Source organism: Miscanthus floridulus, chromosome 19 (assembly GCF_019320115.1).
Source record: "Miscanthus floridulus cultivar M001 chromosome 19, ASM1932011v1, whole genome shotgun sequence".
In the NCBI taxonomy this organism is placed as follows: Eukaryota; Viridiplantae; Streptophyta; class Magnoliopsida; order Poales; family Poaceae; genus Miscanthus; species Miscanthus floridulus.
The window spans coordinates 82,111,461-82,137,549 of record NC_089598.1 but is presented as its reverse complement, the minus strand read 5'-3'; the positions used below and the strand labels follow the sequence as shown (position 1 = coordinate 82,137,549).

At 48.5% G+C, this 26,089-nt stretch overlaps 1 protein-coding gene across 1 annotated transcript; it reads left to right on the top strand.

The window, feature by feature from the left end:
• Window positions 1-16,624: 16,624 nt before the first annotated feature.
• LOC136526256 (uncharacterized) lies at window positions 16,625-16,930 on the top strand. Its single transcript, XM_066518989.1, has one exon. It carries the CDS (start codon window positions 16,625-16,627, stop codon window positions 16,928-16,930), a length of 306 nt encoding a protein of 101 aa, XP_066375086.1.
• Window positions 16,931-26,089: the final 9,159 nt, after the last annotated feature.

Below are 26,089 nucleotides of genomic sequence, written 5' to 3'. Positions count from 1 at the left end.
CCTCCGGGCAAGAAGTGTAGCTGCGTTCTTGTCTGATTGTGAGCATCAGCGCTTGATGGGTATTAGCTCTATCTAATTGGGTACCCCAGTATTAGGTCCCCGACAAGCGGTGATAACCATGCTGCAGTATAAATAAATTTATAACTTTTTGAAATAAAGTCAGATAAAAACAAACTTTATACTAAAGTTGTAGATCTCGTCGCAATCGACAACTTTGTAGTTGATGACTTTTTCATTTGAAACCATTTACGGTCCCAGAATTCTGTTTGCAGCGCTCAAATTTTGAAATTCAAATTTTTTTGAATTGTACAAACGACCCTAGATATGAAAAATGACCAAAAAAGTTATAGATCTCGATGAGATATACAACTTTGTAGTTGACAACTATTTTATTAGAAATCATTTATAGTCTCAAATTTGTATCTGAAGTTTTAAAATTAAAAAAAATATTTTTTTTCAAACGACCTCGATTGGAAAATTGACCAAAACCAAAGTTGTAGATCTCGATGAGAACAACAACTTTGTAGTTGATGAGTTTCTCATTTGAAATCATTTGAGGTCCCAAAAGTCTGGCTAAAGTTTTAATGTTTTTGTCAAACGACCTTGTATGGCAAAACAACCAAAATCAAAGTTGTAGATATCGATTAGAACAACAAATTTGTAGTTATGATTTTTTCATATGAAGCCATTTAGGACCCTAAATATTCATTTTAAATCCTAAAAAGTAAATACTAGGGGAATTGATATGCTATATAGACACAAGTGACTTAGAGATTGAGTGGTTAGAGGAGAATGATTTGAGGAGCTAAGAACAAAGGTCTCAGGTTCAAATCTCAGCACCACCGCGTACCATGAAAAATAACGTGGAGCTAGAAGAAGCTGGAGCTGGTGTGGTTTTGAAAATTCAAATCATCGCCGACTGGTAATACGAATTGACTGTGATAAGCTAGTATCACCGCCGGTTGCAAACCGCTTGTGATGGCTTGTTCGGCTGGTATTAAAGCCGACTGATAAACCGGCTGAAGCTGTTTTGTTGTGAGAGAAAAATACTGTAGATTCTAGCTGATAAGCCGACTGATAAGTTCAAGCGAACAGGCTGAAGAGTGTTATCACCAACGACAGCTTACTGCCATGACCGAAAGCGTTTGTGATGAGTTTTACGAATCGCTTGTGATACGTCTCAATGTAGCAATGGGACTTGACTTGATTCCTATCCGTCCTTTCAGTTTTGTCATATTCGAGTAGTATCATTAGACACCATGTTCGCTTGATTGTTTCTGTGGCTTATAAGCCGGCTGATGCTGTTTTGTTATGAGATAAAAACATTGTATCATAACTGATACGATCAAACGAATATGGTGAGAGCTCATAGTTGCCTCTGGTAGCCCCGTTCTCATCCCTGCCTATGTCTAGGGAGCTTGTGCCACTCTGAAGCAAGTGAAGCTACAATTACGCTCTTGCTAAGCTTAATAAAGTTTTAGGTGAACCATAACCCTCTTTATTCTATTCTATTCTATTTCTACCCATTTTCCCGTTCTCGCACATAAGAATTAGTTTCATGTTAGACAGTTCTCATTACCTATGGATTCTCACTTGGAATACTGTGAAAGGAAAGCTACATCGGTGTCATTACGCTTGCAAGTTAATCTGTTAGGCTAAGGACCGTCAACAACCCAACACTATCATTGACCGATTTCTTGATATTGTTGTTTTTTCTCTCCTCTTTATTTTTCCTCCTATCGCATGATTATGTAATTTTTGCTAAGACTTCCCTCTTGGTGAGCTGCATTCCTCGATAAAACCACGGTTCAAGTTTCTCACAAGTTATTTAGTTTAATGGCCCTCATAAATTTAAATTTTGGATTATCTCGTACTTTCTCTTCTAGATCAATACTTGCCATTTTTGCCTTAAAAAATCTCCACATTCATCACAATGGTGCTCATGTTTGTTGTAGCCGTTGGTATCTTGGAGCGTCCGCAGTGTGCCGTTCGATACCGGTCCTATCTTTTAGGGTCGATACATTGTGTCGCTGGTTCGGTGAAGAACCTGCTCCCATCGATCGAACCAGCTCCCATCCACCATTCTCTCTCCTGCCGTTCCGGCCACGCCCACAGGAGTACAGGACGTCGCCCTTGCTACCAGTGTGCGTAGGAGGTCAAGATGTCAACAAGCTCGCCAGGTGCGAGCTCCTCGCCGTGTGGAGCGACGACGGTGCGGGAGGGGGGCATGGAGGAACGGCGGCGGCCCCATCCGCCCCGAGCTCCTTCTCATTCGTCGGATCCGCACGCCGATGACCTCGCAGGGGTAGGAGATGGGCGCGCAGTGTGGTGTGGTGGAAGAGCGGCAGCGGTGTGGAGGAGCGACACCGGCCGCGAGATCCTCGCCCTCCTCGTCCGCTAGATCCTCGCAGTGGCAGGAAGAGTGGGGGCGGTGGGTGTCGGACATGGAGGAGGTGCCACGGCTAGGCTCGAAGGAGCAGAGGCGAGGTCGGTGTGGTGGAGGAGAAGTGGGCCGGCTAGTTGGGTTGTGTTTTTTTAATGTCGTGGGCTCCACTTATAGGTCCGGTGTTGGTTCGATACATTGCCACATTTTTAACAAGTGCCATCAAATCAACGGATAGAACCAGGGCCAATCCTATACACTGCTGATGCCCTTAAGCAACCATGCTCAACATCCATTGGCGCCTCGAGCCTTCCAACAAACCATGGAACTGTTACCAATGCTAGTGAGCTGCTGATCTTCTGCCTGTGTCATTCTACCACACTGCTGGTTGCCATGTTGTGAGTTTGTGACCACATTTAGTTTGACCTATGACTTCTTGTAAAAGGAAAGCTGAATAATGTCCACTATGTTACTCGTGAGCTTGCCACTCATGCACATTGGGGGAATGGATGTACCAATTGCATGTGAGATATCAAGAACTAATATGTTTTTCATGATTATAGCATAATACCTCTCACCGGAACCTTTTCCTTAACTAGGTCACCGCCATGAAAACCATAAGATTTGAGCCATGGTGTTTAGATTCAATACGTCTAGTTTGGATGTTTGCCTTTTGTCGACATTGATGGTGATGTCAAAACTCTGACTAGAACAATAGGACAGAGCAACTTGTCGCGCTTAGGGCTATATGATGAGAGAACATGATGAGATGGTGAGCACGGTGAGTCCGTGAGAGAAAGAGCACCTTAGGAATTTCGTTACTTTTATAGGTATGGAAACACATTGGTGTCTTCCTTGGATAGCTCTTATAGATTTGTGTAATAATAAGACTATTTGATTTAATCTGAGCTATTAGCTCATCGTTAAATCTACATGGTGTAGCCGTGTAGGATGTTATTCTTCATATATAACATGGTAAAATTTCTAGGTGTAGGTTCTTTTCTCTTTTTCCCTGATTAATATGGTAAATTTTAAATTACTTGGTGGACTAGCTTTAAGATTGAGATGACTTTGGTATGAGTGGGTAGATCCTAAAAGGCCCTCCATGGAATCTGCTCCACCTTGTGACCCGCGGCGGAGCCAGAACCAAAACATGGGAGGAGGGGGGCAATTTGCCAATTAAACCCACAAGTACATAAGTAGTAGAGAAATTAATCTTACTAGTTACTACTTATAATAAGGCCACCGTAAATAAAATACAGTTGACTGTGTGGTCTATCACTCAATCAACTACTTATAGTATATATAGCCTATCGATTTTAGTCTAGAGGAAGAAGAAGAAGGAGGAGGATGAGAAGGAGAAGGAGGAGGAGGAGGAAGAAGAATCAATAAGGGCCTGTTTGGCTTATAAGCCATGACTGAAGTACTGTTGGCTGGTTTGGTGTGAGAGAAAAATATTGTTCTTTGGCTGATAAGTCATGGCTTATAAGCCAAATACGACCAAGCGATCAAGCTGAAGAAATCAAGCATACATGTATGGCTGTAAGTTAGCCTGTAAGTTAGGGATGAAAACGGATCGGATACGGACGGATATCACCGACATTACATTTGTTTTCATATTTCTGTCCGAATTCGGATTCGAATACGAATAGTGTCAACTATGTCGGATAGGATATGATTGGATATCGACATCATAAATATGCGATTTGAGTATTCGGATACGGATACGGTATCGGATGTTGGATATCCGGACTTGGATACGGACAGATCTCAACCCCTCTAAACGGATTCGGTTTCGAATACGGTCGGAAAATATCCGTACCGTTTTCATCCCTACTGTAAGTAGAGCAGCGAAGGGCGGATGCAGAGTAGAAGACTGCTATGTGGGGGGACGGAGCTGACGCTAGCTGCTGGTGGACGGCCGGCCGTCCAGGCCTCGCCGCCCTGCCGGCTCGCCGGTCACTCGCTTAGGCGCTGACTCGGCGACTCGCCGCTCGCGGACACAGAAGGCAGCCGAATATAACGGTCTCGCAGAGACTTGTGGCTTGCATTGGATGCTGCTGCCTGTTGACCTGTTGTGTTGGACGATTTGAGCTCGATTGAATATGGGCTCCTTCAAAAAATTCTAGGAGGCAGGGGGGCCATGGCCCCAACATGGCTCCGCCATCTCGTGACAAAACGGACAGAGATCTTTTTCACGCCTCGACGATGGTGACCGTGGGACGAGGAGACAAAGCGAGTTTTTGGCATTCTCCATGGCTTGACGGTCGAGCACCAATGGACATTGCGCCCAGCTTATACCCCCTGGCATGGAGAAAAAAAATCAAAAAGTCACAGTTGACCTGTTGCATATGAATTGGACCAGAGGATTATGGAGAATAGAATCTGTACAACAAATGGCCGAATTTGTGGAGCTTTGGGATCTAGTGTCTATAGTCCAGTTGGTCAATCAAGATGACACAATTCTATGAAAATGGACAAATGATGGAACACATCTGCAAAATCGGTGTACCTAGCACAATTCAAGGGGTCCGTCTCCCCATTCAAATCCAAAGCCATCTGAAGGGCGCATGCCGAGGGAAAACACAATTTTTTTGATTGGCTACTAATACAAGCAAAGATCTTGACAGCAGACAATCTCCTGAAAAAGAATTGGCCCTGCAACCAACTTGCAGGCTGTGCGATCAGCAGGCTGAAACAACCCTTCATCTTTGCGTCCTCTGTCCTTTTGCTTTGGAAGTATGGTTCCTAGTAAAAAACTGGATTGGTGACTCTATCAGACTACCAACACTGAATGTGCAATCTGTGTATGAATGGTGGGAAAAAACACTTCAATGGCAATCCTCAATGCAGCAGAGATCAACGGCGGCGATACTCGTGTACACGGCTTGGAATATTTGGGAGGAGCGAAATAGAAGGACTTTCCAGGAAGAAGCGAGGTCACCTGTGCAAGTCCTGGGTTTAATCAAGGAAGAATTGGGGCTAATGAAGCGTGCGTGTGGGCGGCCAGAAGTTCCATAATTTTCCATAATGAAGTGGCTCATCCTTAAAATGTGTTTCCGGTGTTGGTTATTCATGTATTAAAACAATGTAAAACTTGTGTTTGCTCCCTTCTTATATGATATGGCAGAGCTCTTGCCAATTTAAAAAAATATATGGTAAATTTTAGATCTCTTGGTGAACGTTGTGGTTCATTTTAAACTATTACATTTTCTGAGCCAAAATTTTAACACTACTACGTTAAGAAGATATATAGGTTTTACTACTTTCCACTGTGAATTAGACAATTTGACTTCCTATAAATGGATCTGTCCTCCGTTTTACTTCATTGGGATGGTAAAAACAAAAGTTTGCCGAGTAGTCTACAAGAAAGACTTCTTGTCGAAGCAAATTGAGTCAACGATTTTTTTATTGTATGTGTAAGAAGTGTCGATTCTCAAGAAAAAAAACACGCCTATTGCAGGCATGCTAGCTTGTTTTAGTGAAAGACATCCTTGCGGCAGACATTCACATTATCCAAACGCGATCCTTTGGTAATTGGTAGTGGACATCACCATCGGAACGAGACTGCGCTGGAGATTGGTCCTGAAGCAACCGCTAAAATGATGAATAAATCGGAGCTGGGCAGCTGGCGGAGCAAAACGACTGGCCGAAACGACTCCTCCTGGAGGAAGTCTGAAATGCATGTTCAGAGAAAACATGTACTAGTATCTGTGTGCTTCAACTTAAGATATATAGCCTTTTTGACAAATGAATTCTGAACAGTTTAGGAAGTTCTAGTTATTCATAGACCCTGGTTCGATCCACTTATAACTAACTATAAAAGAGTGCAATTCTACTATGTATGAATCTGGATAAGCACTTGTCAAGATTCATACATAGAGTTGTACTCTTGTTGGGACGGAGGCAGTATGTGGTAGCTAAGACATTAGCGGACTTATTAGCTGATGATCCAAACAAGTATGGATTCAAACAGACCCATAAGAGGAAACATTTAAGACGACATGGTAGGGCTAAATGGAGTGCAAGTTATGTGAACTGCAAGATCAGTTCCTGGATGAGCAAGTGAACAGCAGATTTAGGCAGCTGGACCTTTCAATGTTCCACTTCGGCTTCAGTCTCTGCGCCATTTTCTTATTCAGTGGATAAATTGTCCAAAGCAGCCGCAATCCAAGCACACAGGCTCCAGTTCCCACTACCATTTCCCCAAATTTTCTACAACAATCGTAATCCACCTAAGGCCTTGTTTGGATGCACATGTATCCATCTCAATCAGTATGTGTTGAAGTGGATTGGAGTGAAATTAAACTAAGTTCCATGTCAATCCACTCTTAACACATGTGTATTGAAGTGAATACACATGTATCCAAACAAGGTCTAACCGAGCTCAGAATTTTCCAAACAAGGGAACGCAACAGCACCACAGATAAGGTGGCAAGAAGATCATGTTAAAACCTTAGGGATCATCTAGGTGTCGATTAGTGGGTGCATTCATCTCTATTTGATTCAAATTGATATAAAACATGAATCAGGAGTGGAAGGCACACTCGGGAGAGGGAGACAGTGTAGAGACCCATACCTTCGGGTTCGGCAGAGGAGGTAGAGGGGAAGAAATCGCCACGGCAGCGGCGGCGTAGTGCATGGCGGTGTAGTCTAGAGGATGGCGGCGCATCCGACAGCGCTTCCCATCACTTGCAGCGCTGCCCACGATCGGAGGGGATTCTAGGGTTCTTCGGTAGGGTCCAGTGGCGGCATCGAATCTCGTCTCGCGTGCCTTGGCCCCCACCTCTCTCTTTTCTTATAGCACTGTGTGACAGGGGCCCGCCGACCAGTGGTCGGTTAAGCGTCCCCAATCAGGACGTGGTCAAGGGGTCCGATTGGCCGTTGGGCCAATCGGTAGAGATCAAACTAACATTCTCCCCCTTGATCTCACCTTATGATTTAAACTTAACTTACTTACTTTATCTTATTCCCATTCCACCACAGATCAGTGCATAGAGCATGCCTCATCATCATGGTCTATTGCCATTAGATTAAACAGCTACAACGCATCTCTCTGTTTTGAAATAAATACTCAACTAGACCCTTAGTATCCAGAAATCATAGGCTTTCCTATAAACCCATGTCAACTGTGTGTTATCTGAACGCACTAGGTGGTTAGCCTTTGGTAAGCGGATCCGCAAGTACTTACTCGGTACTTATGTGCTCAATGCTTTCAAAATGATTCTGAATTTTCTCCTTTACAACATATACCTTAGTGTCAATGTGTTTGGCAGCACACTTGACTTGTTGTCTTAGGAGTTAACTTACTTTAAATGGTTATTGCTGTTGTCTACCATTGTTAAATCCGGATACAAATTTTCTTAACCTCCTTTTGCCTGTTCCTGAGGCCTCATGACAAGCTATACTATGGTATGCATCATTGATGACACCACAACTATTTCATTGGAGCTTTTTCACAATAATACTCCAACTGCGAGTGTTAGCAACTACTGTGGATTTCACTACACATCTCGCAAAAACTTAACATTTGTACACACCACTATTTGAGAGTACTTGTTCTTTCTTACTCAACATGAGGCCTATGATACTTTGCAAAAATTGCAAGACATTCTCAACTCCATTCCAGTGATCTATATTTGGACTGGACTTTTGCCAAAATATCCCGGATACGTAAACTACGTCAGGGTAAGTTCTTACTTGTACTTGTACACACATCAAGCTTCCAACAGCTGAAGCATATGGAACCATATTTATTTGATCGATCTCATATCAGTTCCTAGAACACTAAAAGTTCCCTTATCTATTACCCTTGACTATAGGAGTAGGCGTAGGTTTACTCGCATGCATACTTTACTTCTTTAGAATCTTTTCTAAGTATGCCTTTGCGATAGTCCTAATACCCCATTTGCTTCTATCTCGGTGAATTTTGATTCCTCGAACCAATGACGCTTCACCAAGATCATTCACATTGAAACTTGAGGACAAAACTTCTTCTTCTCCAATGACAGGTTAACATCACTACTAATGAGTAGAATGTCATCTATTCACAGGATGTGGAAAATGAATTTTCCATTCTTGAGATTTGCATAAATGCTATTGTCCTTCTCATTTTCTTTAAAACCCAAACTTTCTTATCGTTTTATCAACTTCAAATACTACCGTCAGGAGACTTACTTTTAAACCATAAATGGATTTTTACAGACGGCATCCCTTATGTTCTTTTCTTCCATGACAAAACCTTTTGGGTTATGCCATGTAAACATTTTCATATAAATCCCCGATGAGGAATGCCGTCTTTACATCCATCTGATGTATTTCTAAATCGTAATATGCCATGAACACCATTATGATTCTAAAGAATCCTTGCATGAGACTGGAGAGAAAACTCTCATCGTAATCTTTTCATTCTCTTTGCATAAAGCATATTGCTACAAGTCGTGCTTTATATCTTTCTATATTCCCTTTGGAGTCACATTTTGTCTTGTAGACCCATTAACAGCCTACTATTTTGACTCCATTAGGAATTACTTCTAAGTCCCAAACATCGTTGGTACTCATCGAATTCATTTCAACTTTATATCTTTCTACATGTTGGGTTCATAAACCCAGGGTCCCTCATGGACCTGCTTCCCAGCAAAAGCTCGGCCCAGCAGATAATGTTGCGAACGATGCGCAACAACTGGGCCGGCCCAAAAAACCTCACGATAGACCAGAAGGGCGATCCTGGCTCGCTTCTAACCCTGGCCCGCCTCTTCGACCGGAAGGCCTGGTCGAGGAGGAACGACGCTCACTTTTGACTCTGGCCCGCCTCTCCAACCGGAAGGCCTAGCCAATGAGGAACGTCGCTCGCTTCCAACTCCGACCCGCTTCTCCGACCAGAAGGCCTGGCCAATGTCGCTTCCAACTCCGACCCACGTCTCCGACCGGGGATACACCGAACATCTGCTTATAGCTCTTCTCCGACTGGCACAGTCGGAGCTGACTGGGACCAACCGACCGGGGACGCCTGCTCGGTAAGGACCCAGGAAATGGATGGAGCAAGTAAGGCAGAACGCTCAAGTCAACCGCAATACCAAGGACCGTACCCTGTACACCTACAAGACGGTACTAGGACATGACAGAAAGGGTGCCCCACCACCTTCTAGGCATGTCAGAACCCAAGCAGTGTTGTGGACGCCGATGTTTTGCCCTACAGTGTTGTAGGCGCCCTCAACTCCCATACCCGGCAAAAACGGTAAAAACCCCATGCCTCTGGGCACCAACAGTATGGTAGGCGCCGACATCTGCCATACCAGAAGAAGACAATGGAACCCCCCACATGCATCTGACATCAACATTATCGTGGGCGCCTACAATCATCATTGTACCTGATGGCGTGGGCAACAAGACTTAGTAGCATACGTAAACTCTCCCTCTCTCACTTGTAAAGTCATCCCCTTCATCTATAAAAGGGGATGCGCTCTCTCCCAATAGGAGGACCCCTTTGGACAATTCAAAACAGAACTCTAGGATCAATCTCACAGATACACAGAGCACATGCTCAAATACTTAGCGAACATAGGAGCTCCTGTCTCACTCGGCCCTTCGGCCTAGAGTCCGACCGGGCCTCTTGCACCCCCCATCTTTTTCCCTCTCGTTTGTAACCCCACAGCAAACTTCGAGCACCTAGGCTCGGGAATAAAGTCACCAACTGTCGACGAAATATGGTTCGCAGTCCACCGAGGAGGGTGCCCGTGGTGGTAGATAATCGGTAGAGGTGCGCGTAATCAGGAACCAGATGGTTACAGAGACACAAGACACAAGATTTATACAGGTTCAGGCCGCCAGTGTGGCGTAAAACCCTACGTCCTGTGTTCTGTTATTTGTATTGAGATGTTGTGACCTGTTGTGAGGCATGAGATCCCTTTCCTAGGGGACCCCTTCCTCTCCTTATATACTCTGGAGGAAGAGAGTTACAAGTAGAATAGCCTATTTGGTACTATTACAATAGCCTTGCCGTGCGCAACACGTCTTTATCTTCTGGGCTGGGCCTTCTCGATGGTGCGGCCCATGTGCCATCTTGTGGTACCTGGGGGTCCATTCCCCCGCAGCTAGTCCTCGAGCACCTTGTATCCTTCGAGTAGCGCCATCTTGAGCTTGCCAGAAGGATGTAAGGGGCTCAAGATAAAATTTGAAAAATATTTCCCCCGAAGTGTGCCCACTTTGACTCTGAGTCGAAAAGAGACACCGTCGTCCTTGTAGAATCGGAGGCGTTTGATCCATCAGATCGAGCACATTCACCGCAAGATGAAGTGTGCCCACTTAGTCCCCGAGCCTGGTAGTAGGTGACGTAGGCACGTGGTTCCATGGTCTAAAAAAGTCTTGTTAATTAGATACAGCAAGCACCATCAGGTGCATCGTACCGATGTAGTCCCCGAGCTTGCTGGAAGGCGAGGTATGAGCCTTGTAGCAAGGTCTAAAGGAGAAAAAATATTCCAACTATATGCGAGTCGCCAGTCGCATGTAGTTGAGATGCGAAGTCCCCGAGCTGTGGTCGGAGAGTGGTCGAGACAGTTCCCGAGCACAGGTCGAGAGGCGAGTGGCGAAGTCCAAACTATGGTCAGAGAGTGGTGCGCCAGTCCCCAAGCGCAAGTCGAGAAGCAAACAACGAAGTCCCCGAACGTAGCTCGAGTTCCCTTTAGAAGGAGCGTCTGGTCGGTGATGTATGGCATTGTCTGGTCGGCGTTGACGAAGTTGCCCGGCGCTCGAGCTTTCTGAGCTGTCGTCATGGCGGCGGTCGCAGTTGTCACGGCGTGTGGTCGGAGCGACGTCGTCCTTACATTAGTGGTCGGTGACTCGGGCAGCTCGCGATCGGCGATGGTGTAGGAGCAGTAGGAACAGCCTTTGCCGCTGCTGGAGTACTCGTCGTCGTCATTGGCTTGTGTGGTGATCTAACTTGGACTTGTACGAAGTATCAGATGCTATGCAAGAAACGGTGACATATACATGTATACGCACTCCATTGATGCATGGCCCTGTATACCACATATATGCTTCCTTGGTTGCATGGTTCTGTAACATAGCATGGTGGCTCCTTGTTTGCTTGCATGGCCATGACGTTTGCATACATATACCCGTACACGATGCATGCATATATCCCGAGCACGGAGTGGTCTGGCGATATATCCCGAGCACGGAGTGGTCTGGCGAGAAGTCCTAGAGCACAGAGTGGTCTAGCGAGTCCCCGAGCGCGGAGTGGTCTGGCGAGAAGCCCCAGAGCACGGAGTGGTCTGGCGAATCCCCGAGCACGGAGTGGTCTGGCGAGAAGTCCTAGAGCACGGAGTGGTCTGGTGAGTCCCCGAGCACGAGCATGGTCTGGCCAGAGTCCCCGAGCATGAGCGTGGTCTGGCCAGAGTCCTCGAGCATCGTAGTGGTCTTGGCGAACCCCGAAGCATGAGCTCGCTGACCGAACTGTGTTCCTAAAAAATAAACACGGAGAGCGGTAGTACATGATGATGTACGAAATATATTGACCTCTCTGTAGGAGGTGAAGTAAACACTTGGTGTTCGGTTGGCGATGAATTATACTTGGTGTAATATTCGAAAAATAACATTAGCTGTTTTTAGCCCTTTTGTTATGTAGTGGCATAGCGCGATGTATTAACCTGTCCTAAAGAATGCGCCAGCCCTAGGCTGACCAACATCTCGTAGAGCGAGGTACGGAACGCTGCCGCGCGTAGAGTGCCAGTGTTACCAGGGAGCGACTGCCGACTACCTGTAGCGCAGAGGGTGGACTCTCATGCACGCGTGGGGTGGAGCCGGAGACAGTGCCGGCTCTGGGATTCTCAAGCAGGAAGGAAAACGTATCGGCGAACCGTTGTAAAAACTTATACATGTTTTGGATTGTATGTATGGAGAAAATTCGGCGCGGAGCGCACCCTAAGGGTGGTCGGCGGAGGTGTACGATGATCGAAGAAATTTTCAATTAAAAATAATACTTAGCTTTATTGATGACCGGTGGGTGTAGTCGGCGTGTTGCGATGTTCGAGAGATGGCTTGGCGTGGCTCGCTTGTGGCTCGGCGCGGCTCGCTCAGCGGCTTGATGGCTCTCGACGTGGCTCGGTTCCAGCTCGTTGTCTTGGCGTGGTCGGAAAAAGGCTCGAACGAGCAGGCAAGGGAGTTTATCTCGTACAGATGAGTCTCATACAAACACGTACTAGTAGTACCTTGCTAATCATCTTGCATGTAAGATGTACGTCATCCTTGCTTATTGGCTCGTTGAATCTTCTTCTGTTCGGATTGAAATCTTCATGCATGCATGCTTATATGCACCGGCCAATCAAATATCTTGGATCAAATATCTTTGATTAAATCTGACTTGCATGCATTTGCATGTACGCGTGCATGCAGCAGCCAATTGATGGATGTGGTCGTGTTTGCTTGACGTGTGGTTGTTGCTCTTGGCTTACATCGAACCATACAGGAATAGGAGTTCGTCGCCGTCGCCTGGAGGAACACCGTGAGGCCGAAGATGGGTGCGCCGATCTAGCTGTCCACCGTGAAGTGGCCACGATATCCGAAGCCGTGCTGCTGATCATCGACGCAGTAACCATCGGTCCACCATGGACATGTGCGTGTGGTGTCAAGTTCCGTCTCCTCGTGCAGCCGCGTGTGACATGAAAAAACGCTCGCCACCGAGCGATGAAGATGAATCAGATCGTGGATGAGAGAGACGGGTTGGCACATGTAGAAATAATTAATCTGTATTAAATATTCGAAGAACAAATTGATCTAATCAACAACGTTGCTAAGAACGACTCACCCGATTTTTAGCAGATGTTAAGAGAAATTTCCCATCTGGTTCGCCAAAGGATCAGCACGCACGACCCCTAAAGGGGACCCCTACCTGGCGCGCCACTGTCGATGAAATATGGTCGGCAGTCCACCGAGGGGGGTGCCCATGGTGGTAGATAATCGGTAGAGGTGCGCGTAATCAGGAACCAGATGGTTATAGAGACACAAGACACAAGATTTATACAGGTTCAGGCCGCCAGTGTGGCGTAAAACCCTACGTCCTGTGTTCTGTTATTTGTATTGAGATGTTGTGACCTGTTGTGAGGCCTGAGATCCCTTTCCTAGGGGACCCCTTCCTCTCCTTATATACTCTAGAGGAAGAGAGTTACAAGTAGAATAGCCTATTTGGTACTATTACAATAGCCTTGCCGTGCGCAACACGTCTTTATCTTCTGGGCCGGGCCTTCTCGATGGTGCGGCCCATGTGCCATCTTGTGGTACCTGGGGGTCCATTCCCCCACACCGACCGACTCAAACTGGACGTAAGGCACATTGCCTAAACCAGTATAAACCCTATGTCATTGAGTGTTAGGCCACATCCGATCACAACGTATGGCAAAACTACAAATATTTACATGTTGGTCACTTTCTGCACCGACAGTTGGCGCCGTCCATGGGGAAGACGACGTATGTTCACACTTTTTGGTCATATGATGGCCAACCTTTCTGCCACCTTCGCCATGGCGGGCTTGAGCGATACAACTCGCTTTGGCTCACTAGAGTTTCCGCACTCCCACCTATTAGTATGTGGGTCCCACCTATCTTTGAGCCGTCCTAGGCATTCCTCTTCAGAAGCCTGGACATCGTCGCCTACCGGCTCAGCATACTACACCACCACGAGGAGGCACTTGTTCCGGCACCCATCGGAGGAGGCGTGTCCTCCATCGGCTCTGGGACTCCCGGCGACTTCAACGATGAGGCGCCTGTGCTTCATTCCAAGCATACGCTCTACTCAAACCCCACTGTAAGTAATGTACGTACTGTTATTTACTCACTATTTACTATCTTTTGCCAATTCTCTGAAGGGACCCCGTTGTCCCTACCGCGACAGCCATGCGACTGGTTCCCTTATGGCCTCGCGCCCCCATGGACGCGTACGCCCGGGCGCTCCGAAGGACGCTGGCGCCGCCCCCTCTCACATCTGAATTTGTGGGGATGGCGAGCTACGCTCCTACCTCTTTTCATGACCTCATAGATGATGTTGAGAGCGATGGCTCCAGCATCAGTGATGTCATGACACCTAGCCACCCTCTGTCTCAGGAGTGTGCTATGGCGGATGCTTCGGGACAGCCACCGGCGGTGGCAAAGTCTCTACAGACCCACACCCCTCTGGACCCTCGTGCTGATGCCCTCACATGTGCCTAGGTGCACGGCGAGGAGCTACAACAAAGGCGGCAGAACCAGCCGGCACCTGCGCCGGCATGCTCAGCGCACCACGATGCGCCCCGTGCGCATAACCTGGTGAGCGGCGCCTGAGGTCGCACCCGCTAGGTCTAGCGCAACATCATGGATGAGGGAACGATCCCCCATAGTTTGCTAGGGCTGGCCAGAACATCGCTGCGGCGGCGATGCTTCTACGCGGCCTTCCCGAGTCGGACAACCCCCAGGAACAGGCGATCCACCGGAACCTCTGGGCACTGGTGGAGACCGCCGCCATTTAACAGGTGGAAAGCTCTGTGTCACGCCATTGACTCACGGCCTCTCTCCCCACCAGGGGGGTGGGGACGCACCAGACGCATCGCTCCATCCGCTCGCCGCTACAGCCATCGGGCGAGGAACAGGAGGCCGCAGCTGTGCCGTAGCCTGACCTGGCACCCGTTCCACACTGACCGCCTATGCGTGAATGCCTTGGGCCTAACCATGACACTTGTAGCATCATCAGCAACCGGCATCGGGCCCAGCATGATGATGACGTCCATCAGGCGGCGGTGAGAGCAAATGACATGGGCTCCGACCGGACCATCAAGGGGACCAGTGAAACGCACCCAATGCGCGGTCACCGACCCAATGACCGGAGCCCTAGCCTAGATGGCCCAGGACCATGGGCCTTTGGCCGACTCATCTAGAGAGCACCGTTCCCACAGCGCTTCCATCCGCCGACCAACATCACCAAATATACCAGGGAGATGAATCCCGGTATATGGCTCAAAGATTTCTGGCTCGCCTGCCGAGCTAGGGGAGTGGATGATGATCACTTCATCATTCAGTACCTCCCCATCTGTGTGGAGGAACATGTTCGAGCATGGCTCCAATTCCTCCCATATGACAACATCCACGACTGGGTGGGCCTCAAGAGGATCTTCGTCAGAAACTTCTAGGGGACATATGTCCATCCTAGAAACTCCTAGAACCTCAAGAGCTGCCAGCAGGAGCCCAGCGAGTCCCTATGGGATTACATCCATAGGTTCTCAAAGCTATGCAACTCCCTACCTGATGTCGTCGATGTGGACATCATCGGCGCATTCCTCTCTGGGACAACCTATGAGTACCTGATCCACAAGCTTGGCTGCCTAAAGCCCCATACCACCCACAACCTGCTCGACGTCACCACGAACCATGCCTCCGATGAGGAGGAGGTTGGAGCGATATTCAACAGAGGCCGGGACAAGGGCAAGGCCAAGAGCAATGACCAAGACGAGGGCCCATCCACACAGAGGGGCAAAAAGAACACAAAGGATCAACGTCGACCGGCCAACTCCGTGTTGGTCATCGTAGCTGATCGCGCGAGCAAGCAGCCCAGCAGGGCCTGCTTGACCACTTCAATAAGCTCATGGATAGCCCCTGCACCAACCACGCTTACCCCATCAAGCACCTCTACAAGGACTGTGAGCTCCTCAAGCATTTCCTGTGGTAGGACGGTGGGCCGAAAGAAGGAAAAGGCAAGGAGGCAGCAGCCAAGAAAGGAGGCATGGCAGGCAAGGATGGGGACAGCTTCCTCGATCCCGAGGAACACATCATGATCTTTGGGAGAACCGATGCTGTCTACTCCAAGCGCCAGCACAAAGTGCGCTACCGAGAGGCGTGCATCGCCAAAACAGCCGTCCCCCTCTTCCTTCGCTGGTCAAAATCTCTGATCACTTTTGATTAGAGGGACCATCCATCCCATGTCGCTAGACTAGGACGCTACCCGCTCATCGTCGACCCCATTGTCCGCAAGAAGCGCCTCACCAAGGTGCTGATGGACGGAGGCAGCGGCCTCAACATCCTCTATGTCAACACCCTCGACGCCATGCGCATCCCCCGATCCAAGCTTCGATCGACGAGCTCTCCCTTCCACGGCGTGATCAACCTACCCATCTCGTTTGGCGACCGAGCCAACTTCCACTCGGAGGTGCTCACCTTCAAGGTGGTGGACTACCGGGGTCTTACCTAGCCATTTTGGGGCGGCCATGCTATGCCAAATTCATGGCGGTCCCCAACTACACCTACCTAAAGCTAAAGATGACAGGACCAAACAGCGTCATCACTGTGGGTACCACCTTCTCGCATGCCTTCACGTGCGACCGCGAGCATTACGAGCTCGCCACTGCCATCATCAACTCTTCTGAGCTCCCGTGGCTCGAGGAGTTATCGACCCCAGCAGTCCTAGACTGCAACAAGCCAACCTCTTCGACTACATTTCACCCACTTGAGGAAACTAAGGCAGTGGGGATCAACCCCACTAATCCAACCAAGACGGTGCGGATCGGGACCCAGCTCTCGGCCAAATAGGAATGCGAGCTCGTCGACTTCCTACACGCCAATCGCGTCATCTTCGCATGGAAACCATCTGACATGGCAGGCATACCGTGGGAGGTCACCGAGCACGCACTACGCCTTGTCTCGGGCTCGAAGCCCGTCAAGCAATGCCTATGTTGCTTCGACGACGAGAGGCGCTGGGCCATAGGTGAGGAGGTCGCCAAACTCCTGGCAGCTAGATTCATTAGAGAGGTATTCCACTCCGACTGGCTTGCTAATCCTATTCTTGTTAAAAAGAAGACTGGGAAATGGAGAATGTGCATTGACTATACTGGCCTCAACAAAGCGTATCCAAAGGATCACTTTCCTTTACCGCGCATAGACTAGATAGTCGACTCCACCTCAGGACGTAAGGTCCTCTCCTTTCTGGATGCATACTCAGGCTATCACCAGATCGCGATGAGAGAGTCTAATTAGCTCACAACCTCGTTCATCACCCCGTATAGTTCGTACTGTTATGTAACCATGCCCTTCGGTCTAAAGAATGCTGGCGCCACCTACCAAAGGTGCATGCAGTGATGCTTCACCGATCAAATCGACCCGCTCGATCAGCCTGAGCAAACCAAGTGGCCAAAACCAACAATCGTTGTCTATGTTGATGATATAGTGGTTAAAACGGCTCAAGCTTGCGACCTGATCGCAAACTTGGCCTCAACATTCGTGAACCTCCAAAGGTTCAACATCAAACTGAATCCCAAAAAATGTGTTTTTGGGGTTCCGAAGGGGAAGCTGCTCGGATACATCATGTCTGAGCGCGGTATCAAGGCCAACCCCGAAAAGATCACGGCCATCTCCAACATGGGCCCCATACGCAACATCAAGGGCGTACAAAGGCTCACCGACTGTTTGGCCACCCTGAGCCGATTCATCTCCTAGCTTAGCAAATGGGGGATGCCTCTCTACAAGCTCCTCAAAAAGATAGATGCCTTCGTCTGGACTGAGGAAGCACAATAGGCCTTGAAGAGCCTCAAGACATCACTGATGTCGGCCCCAATCCTCGTCGCTTCTGAACAGAGAGAACCCCTCCTCTACGTCACGGCAAGCAACCATGTGGTGAGCACTGCCCTGGTCATGGAAAGGGAAGAGCCGGGACATCACCTTAAGGTCCAATGGCCCATATATTTCATCAGGGAGGTACTCACCAACCCCAAGGTCTGGTACCCCTAGGTGCAGAAACTACTATACGCCATGCTGATGGCGACTCAGAAGCTCCTGCACTACTTCACCGACCACAAAGTCACGGTCGTCACTTCATACCCGCTCGGAGACATCGTCCAAAACCGCGATGTCGTGGGATGGATCTCTAAGTGGCCACTTGAACTCATGGGCCACAACATCAGGTATATCCCCCGTACCGCTATTAAGTCTTAGGATCTCATGGATTTTGTCACCGAATGGACGGAGGTCCAGCTACCGACCCCAGACGTCACCCACGAGTACTAGACGATGTACTTCGATGGGTCTGTCATGGCGGCTAGCTCAGGGGCTAGAGTGGTTCTAATCTCCCTGAAAGGGAGTAGGCTCCGTTACGCCATCCGCCTCCACTTTTCAGCCTCAAACAATGCTACAGAGTACGAGGCCCTCATCAACGGACTACGCATCGCCATCGAGCTTGGCGCTACGCGACTCTACATTCCTAGCGACTCGGAGCTGGTCGTCGACCAGGTCATGAAGGAGTCCTCCTACAAAAGCCCCCTCATTGTAGCATACTGCTAAGAGGTGCGCAAGCTTAAGGATAAATTCTAGGGGATCAAGCTGCATCACGTCCCCCAAAAAGACAACGATGCCGCCGATTTTCTCGCAAAGTTGGCCGCCAGGTGGGATCCGTCTCCAAGTGGGGTCTTCATCAACGACCTCCATGAGCTATCCGCCCGCATCCTAGAAAGTCTGATCTAGACACAACCCGATGCCAAACCGGTGCTCAGGGGCTCCGACCCCAGTGCCTCCATAACAACATCACCCACCAACGTCATCGTGTTGGCACTCGATCAAACCAACTAGAGAGCGCCGCTGCTCGCCTACCTCCTCGAGGAGGATCTCCAACCCAAAAATACTAAAGCTCGGTAGATCGCTCGATGTGCCAAGATGTTCATCACCATCGGTGAAGAACTCTACAAGCAAAGTCCATCAAGGGTACTCATGCAGTGCATCCCAACCAACCAAGGGAAACAGCTCCTCCTCAAGGTCCATGCTAGAATCTATGAACATCACGTGGCCCCGAGGTCGTTGGTCGGAAAAGCCTTTCGGCAAGGTTTTTACTAGCCCACCGCACTACGAGATGCAGAGGAGGTCGTCCGTAGGTGCGAGGGATTCCAGTTCTACGCTCAGCAAACTCATTTACCGACACAGGAGCTCCAAACCATCCCCATCACCTGGCCATTCGTGGTTTGGGGCCTCGACATGGTAGGACCCCTCAAAAAGGGCCCGGTGGCTTCACTCACCTACTCATAGCAGTGGACAAATTCACCAAGTAGATAGAGGCGAAGCCCATCACTAACATCCGCTCGGAAGAGGCGGTCAAATTCTTCCACGACATCATCTACCGGTTCGGCGTTCCTAACTGTATCATCACTAACCATGGGACTAACTTCACCAGAAAGAAGCTCCTGGACTTCAGTGATGGATACGGCATCAAGATCGACTGTGCCTTGGTCGGACATCCACGTACTAACAGCTAGGTCAAGCGCGCTAATGGCATGGTCCTCTAAGGACTTAAGCCACGCATCTTCGACCGACTCAACAAGTACGCCGGGTGATGGGTTGTAGAGGTCCTAGTGATCCTCTAGAGCCTGAGAACGACCCTAAACTGATCCACAAGGTTCACACCCTTCTTCCTGGCCTACGGAGCTGAAGCAGTGCTGCCCTCCGACCTCGACCACAGTGCCCCTAGAGTGAAGGCCTTCAACCGCAACTGAGCCATGGAGGCTCAGCAAGACACGATCGACCTGCTCGAGGAGGCCCATGAGACGACCATCATCTGCCCCACTCGCTACCAGCAGACTCTCCGCCGGTACCACGAGAGGAAAATTCGAGGAAGGATCCTCGAGGTCGGAGACCTCGTGCTTTGAAGGACCTAGTCGACCAAGGAGAAGCACAAACTCTCTCCGCCATGGGAAGGACCCTATACGATGACCAAAGTTATCCGACCGGGTGCCTACCAACTAAAGAACGACAACGGCGATGTTCTCACCAATACTTGGAACATCGAACAGTTACGTTGTTTCTTCCCTAAAAAATTCGGTCTTACCGTTTTTTCATTCAATGTTCGCTCCTACAGAGCACCACAGCCCGAACACTTTTGGCCCGTGTCACTCGAGGGCTCCATGGGGGTACGATACCACCTCTTTTGTACTATCATATGGTAAATACAGTCTTTACCCGAACGAAAGAGTAGTCCGTTCCTTTAATTATCTTACGTAAACTTTGCTTCAATATTCCGACCGATCGCACCCTGCCTCTATCGACGGTTACGAGCAGCTGAGCCTCGCAGGCCACGCCTAGGCTCTTAAGGTTGTAGCCTACGGGATGAACAGGTAGGTGCAAAAAATAAAGAATAAAAACAAACCTATGCTAAGGTAAAAATAAGGAACGGACGGGACAAGCTTCCCTGAACGAAGTAATTCATCACAAAATGAAAATTGATGTATTCGTCAATACAACTGTTCACACGAGGGCTCCCCCATGAACTTAAACTATTACATCTGCTGGCTACATCTACTATGGCTACCCGACAGCATCGGCTGACAACACGACCGGTGAAGATAAAGGCTGCTCACCCTCCGACGAGGCAATGCTCGGCTCGAACGAAGCTTCTGACCCGACCTATGAGTTCTCCCTCTTGCTTACCCTCTCTCACTAAGGAACCGCTGTGGCACACAAGCACTCTTGATGAGAAGGAAGAAGGAAGAGAGGTGGCAGATAGGGAATAAGCGAGCTCTCCCTTCCCCTATTTAAGGAGAAGGCGTAGTAGTTGGGAAAAGGCGAGGGATTAGGGCAAAAAATCCTCTCTCTTCCCCCATTCAATGCGGATAGAATACGGCGGGACGCACCCTGACTGATGGGATGCGCCCTGCCCGACAAGATGGTGCCTGGTCAGGCAGGACGTGGCCTAGGTATGGCCCACCACTACCGCACGCCGGGCACGAGAAACAAGGCACAACTGCGCGTAGGCAGCCCTCCGCCTTCCCAGGCGGGACTTGGAAAGGCTCAACGATGGGATCTCCACCTAGGAGAGACCAACGGGATTCTTGAGTCGATCTCCGCCTAGTAGAGGGATGCCCCATGTGGGCCATGCCAACTCTGTCACGAACGACGAGCGCGGATCCCGGTCGGACATATCTGATAGGAGCTCCTCAAACCCCGTCACTCAAGTCATCAAGGTAACATTACCAAACCCCCACTATTTCTTTATATGATCATTCATTCATTTGTTGTCATTCAAACAATCCTACACGCATTCACATTCATTCATCCCATACATCCGAAGCATCGCATATGCAGTTAAATGCGTCACAACGCTCCGTGTTGCGTCACAAAGCGACAGTTGCCACATTCAACATGAGCAACGACCGACCAAGGTTCGAAGGCCGGCCCGTGAAGGGCTTGAGGCCGCCTCACGTCAAACAGAGCTAGGGGAGAAAACGTAGATGAGCCCCAAGCGGCCCTCACCCAGTCTGCCCCAAAGCAGATAGGGTCATCTCAACCTTCTCGTTCGATCCTAAACCTTGAGCCATGCCCACAGAATCTCCATCGAGGGGAGGACAGCGGGCCACCTAGGTCGGTCTCCAGAACGACCCAGGCATCTGTCGAGACGTGGGTTAAGGAGCAGTGGAATGCCACATGAGGGCTATGTCGACCCCGTGATGAACGACGAACCTAGATTTCACTCAAACGTGCCCGTTAGTGAGCTCACCGAGCTCATCACTCGAGCCATCAAGGCAAGCGACATTAGCTAGCCCCTCCGGTTGCGAAAACCGCGGACGGGGTAACGCACGAAAACTCAAACCGACCCCTACCGAGCCCAATAGGGCTAAGGGGTTCAGGACGCCCAACACCTCGGCATGACCTCAGCTGCACCTAGATCCGCAACTCAGACTCGTCCGATCCCTCGATGCGCCCAGCGCCTGGATTGGCGACTACGACTCACCCGATCCCTCGGCACACCGACGTCTAGATCCGTGAGTCCGTCTCACCCGATACCTCGCCTGCCTCGGCTATGGGCGATGCCTACGTCCGTGAGTCCGTCTTGCCGGATCCCTTGGCTGCGCTCAACGCTTGGGTCCACGAGTTTGTCTCGCCTGACCCCTCGCCTGCCTCAGCTATGCCCGACGCCTGGGTCCGTGACTCTGACTCGCCCGATCCCTCGGCGTGCCCGATGCCTGGATCCGTGAGTCCGGCTCACCCGATCCCTCGCTTACCTCGGCTACGCCCAACGCCTGGGTCCGCAAGTTCGTCTCGCTCGACCCTTGGCTACGCCCAATGCTCTGGATGACGAACTCTGTCTCGCCCAAAATGCCTGGGATCACGCTCCTAGAAACGATGGGTCAAAAACTGGAAAAAGATGCTATGCCCACCAAGGTGCAAACACTCATGCCCAGTGACAAAAACCCCCCAGGCGATTCTGCCCAAATCGCCCAGGGGCTTGGGGGTTACACCCGTGGGTGCGCTCGCGCGCCCCCGCGTTCGAAAACAAAAAATTCCCCCACTAGCGACATGAAACCCCCCCGGACAATTCTACTAAATCGCCCAGGGACTCGGGGGCTACACCCGTGGGTGCGCTCGCACACACCCGCCGTCAAGACAAAAATCCCCTAGACAATTCTACCGGAATCACCCGGGAGCTCGGGGGCTCCTGTTGGGTTCATAAACCAAGGGTCCCTCATGGACCTACTTCCCAGCAAGAGCTCAGCCCAGCAGACAACGTTGCGAACGACGCGTAACTCCTGGGTCGGCCCAAAAAAAACCCCACGACAGGCCAAAAGGGCGATCATGGCTAGCTTCTGACTCCAGCCCGCCTCTCCAACCAGAAGGCCTAGTCGAGGAGGAACGGCGCTCGCTTCTGACTCCAGCCTGTCTCTCCAACCAAAAGGCCTAGCCAATGAGGAACGTTGCTCGCTTCCAACTCTGACCCGCTTCTCCGACAGGAAAGCCTGGCCAACATCGCTTCCAACTCCGACCTGCGCCTCCGACCGGGGATACAACAAACCTCTGCTTATAGCTCTTCTCTGATTGGCACAGTCGGAGCGGACTGGGACCAACCGACCGAGGACGCCCGCTCGGTAAGGACCTAGGAAATAGACGGAGCAAGTAAGGCAGAACGCTCAAGTCAACCGTAATACCAAAGACCGTACCCTATACACCTATAGGACGGTACCAGGACATGACAGAAGGGTGCCCTACCACCTTCTAGGCATGTTAGAATCCAAGCAGTGTTGTGGGCACCGACGTTTTACCCTACAGTGTTGTAGGCGCCCTCAACTCCCATACCCGGCGAACACGGTAAAACCCTCCATGCCTCTGGGCACCAACAGTATGGTAGGCGCTGACATCTGCCATACCAGAAGAAGACGATAAAACCCCCCACATGCATCTGACATCAACAGTATCATGGGCGCCTACAATCATCATTGTACCCGATGGTGTGGGCGACAAGACTCAGTAGCATACGTAAACTCTCCCTCTCTCACTTGTAAAGCCATCCTCTTCATCTATAAAAGGGGATGCGCTCTCTCCGAATAGGAGGATCCCTTTGGATGATTCAAAACACAACTCCAGGATCAATCTCACAGATACACAGAGCACACGCTCAAATACTTAGCGCACATAGGAGCTCCCATCTCACTCGTCCCTTCAGCCCAGAGTCCAACCGAGCCTCTTGCACCCCCCATCTTCTCCCTCTCGTTTGTAACCCCACAGCAAACTTTGAGCACCTGGGCTCAGGAATAAAGTCACCAACCAACTCAAACTGGACGTAGGGCATGTTGCCTGAACCAGTATAAACCCTATGTCATTTAGTGCTAGGCCACATCCGATCACAACGTACGGCAAAACTACAAATATTTACGTGTTGGTCACTTTCTGCACCGACACTACATTTCTTTTAGAGTCATATTTTGTCTTGTAGACTCATTAACAGCCTATTGTTTTGGCTCCATTGGGAATTACTTCTAAGTCTCAAACATCATTGGTATTCACCTAATTCATTTTAACTTTCATAGCTTCTTGCCATTTAAATGAGTAAACGCTTCTCATGGCTTCTTTAAGTGAGGTGGAATCACCTTCTATTTGAATTTCTTTACTAACATTGGCTTCATAGTCTTTAGAAAAAACTAGTTTACTAATTCTTTGAGATCTTCTGGGGCCTCTTCTACTAGCACTTTCATATGGGACTATTGTTGCTCTTTATTGCCAAGAGGCAATTGATTCTACAGGCTCCTGTATGACAAGATCCTTGTTTACATTATTCATCTTCTTCAAAAAGCTAACAACAGGTGTTGTATAAGTCATACAACATCAATAAGTATTGAGAGATTCGTTGTTTTTGAATCACTGAAGTGGGCATGCAGTCCCGCTTCTCTTCAAAGTCTTAGGTCTCTACATACCATGCTCTCCTAGATCTTCCCATCTTTTCTAAAGATAATGTATCTTCAAATATCGTATTTTGGGCTCAATCCGTTAAACTCTCATATGGCGCTTTAAGCACCACCTTAACATCTTTGAGACTGACTACGCTATCTTCCTGTCAGAACTTTAAAGGTCCAGGAATTTAGCTATTTCTCTGCTTAGGGGTATCATCGTTGTGACAGCTATACTCCTCCAACGGTCGTATTCATCTTAATTAATCTTTATCTCACTCTTACTGAAGAGTAAGAGTATTTTTCTTAATTGATCTTAATATTCTCCCCCTTGAAATATGGCATGAACTTTACTACCATAATTTCGATAACTATTCAGAAAGTCTGTAAACGAGGAGACACTTTTAACTTGCTTCATTCACATGACTATGTCATGTAAACAAAGTTATTTCTTGATCCGTTTAGAAGTACACTTTCCTTATTTCACTTCAAGAACTCAACGAGGTCTTTTATTAACGGTACTTTTGCAAGTCACGTTTGCATCTTTTCCTTGTCCTCTGATTAGTATTTACCATGACGGTGCATTTCTATTGTGCCATGGTTAATACTAGGATAGCATAAGAGCTACCCAAACTTCTCTCGCTATGCCGGATACAAAAACATATGAATCATCACAAAAAATTCTCTCGCCAGCAGGATGGACTAGCATAATTACTATGCCGTCATGACAACTAAAACATTCACTTATACTTCATTTTCCAATTAAATCTTCCCGTTGGTTCCAATTTAATCAGAAAATTAGTAAACTAACAAAAATTGTCATGAACTGGCTTGACTCAAGCCTTTTCATTCGCATACCCCAGCATTGTAGCCTGTTGGCATGCAGCTGAGTGATCTCATCGATTAAAAATAAAACATACTATATGCTTATGCATCAATTCTACATCATTGTTGGGCAGAAAATAGAATTAATGCATAAAACTCAGAAATTAACTTAAAATCCATATAATTACTCTTCAAAATTAAATTCTTCCGTTGGTTCGAATTTAATTAGAAGATAATCAACTTTATCGCAGCGAAAACATGTTAACAAAATACATTCTATTAGTTCAGGAGCATTTCTTGGTCCTTATCAACTCTCTGAAAAATTCACCACGTTGGTGTAAAATTTTCTAGAGATTTAAACTTCAAACTTAAATTCGTTATAATATTGTCATCATCAACGTTGGTCAGAAAATGACAATACCATAATCTTACTTAAACAAAAAATGGACTACTCCTCTAATTAAGTTTTTTCGTTAGTTCCAATTTAATTAGAGGATCAACGTAATCATAATTTACTAAATATAACTGCTCTTCAAATTAAATTCTCCCGTTGGTTCGAATTTAATTGAAAGATAATAAACATTAAACTTTGCAGCAGAAACATAAAAATTCTTTAGGGTTAGGATTAGGATTAGGGTTAGGATTAACCCGATTCGATTTTTCTTTCGGTTTTGATTCGAGATCGGCGAGGTAAGCCGCCTTCCTAGCTCTTCCCCTTTCCCCTTCTTCTTCT

Coding starts and splice junctions, on each gene's coding strand:
- LOC136526256 (XM_066518989.1), top strand. CDS start 16,625: ATGGCGGTCCCCAACTACACCTACCTAAAGCTAAAGATGACAGGACCA.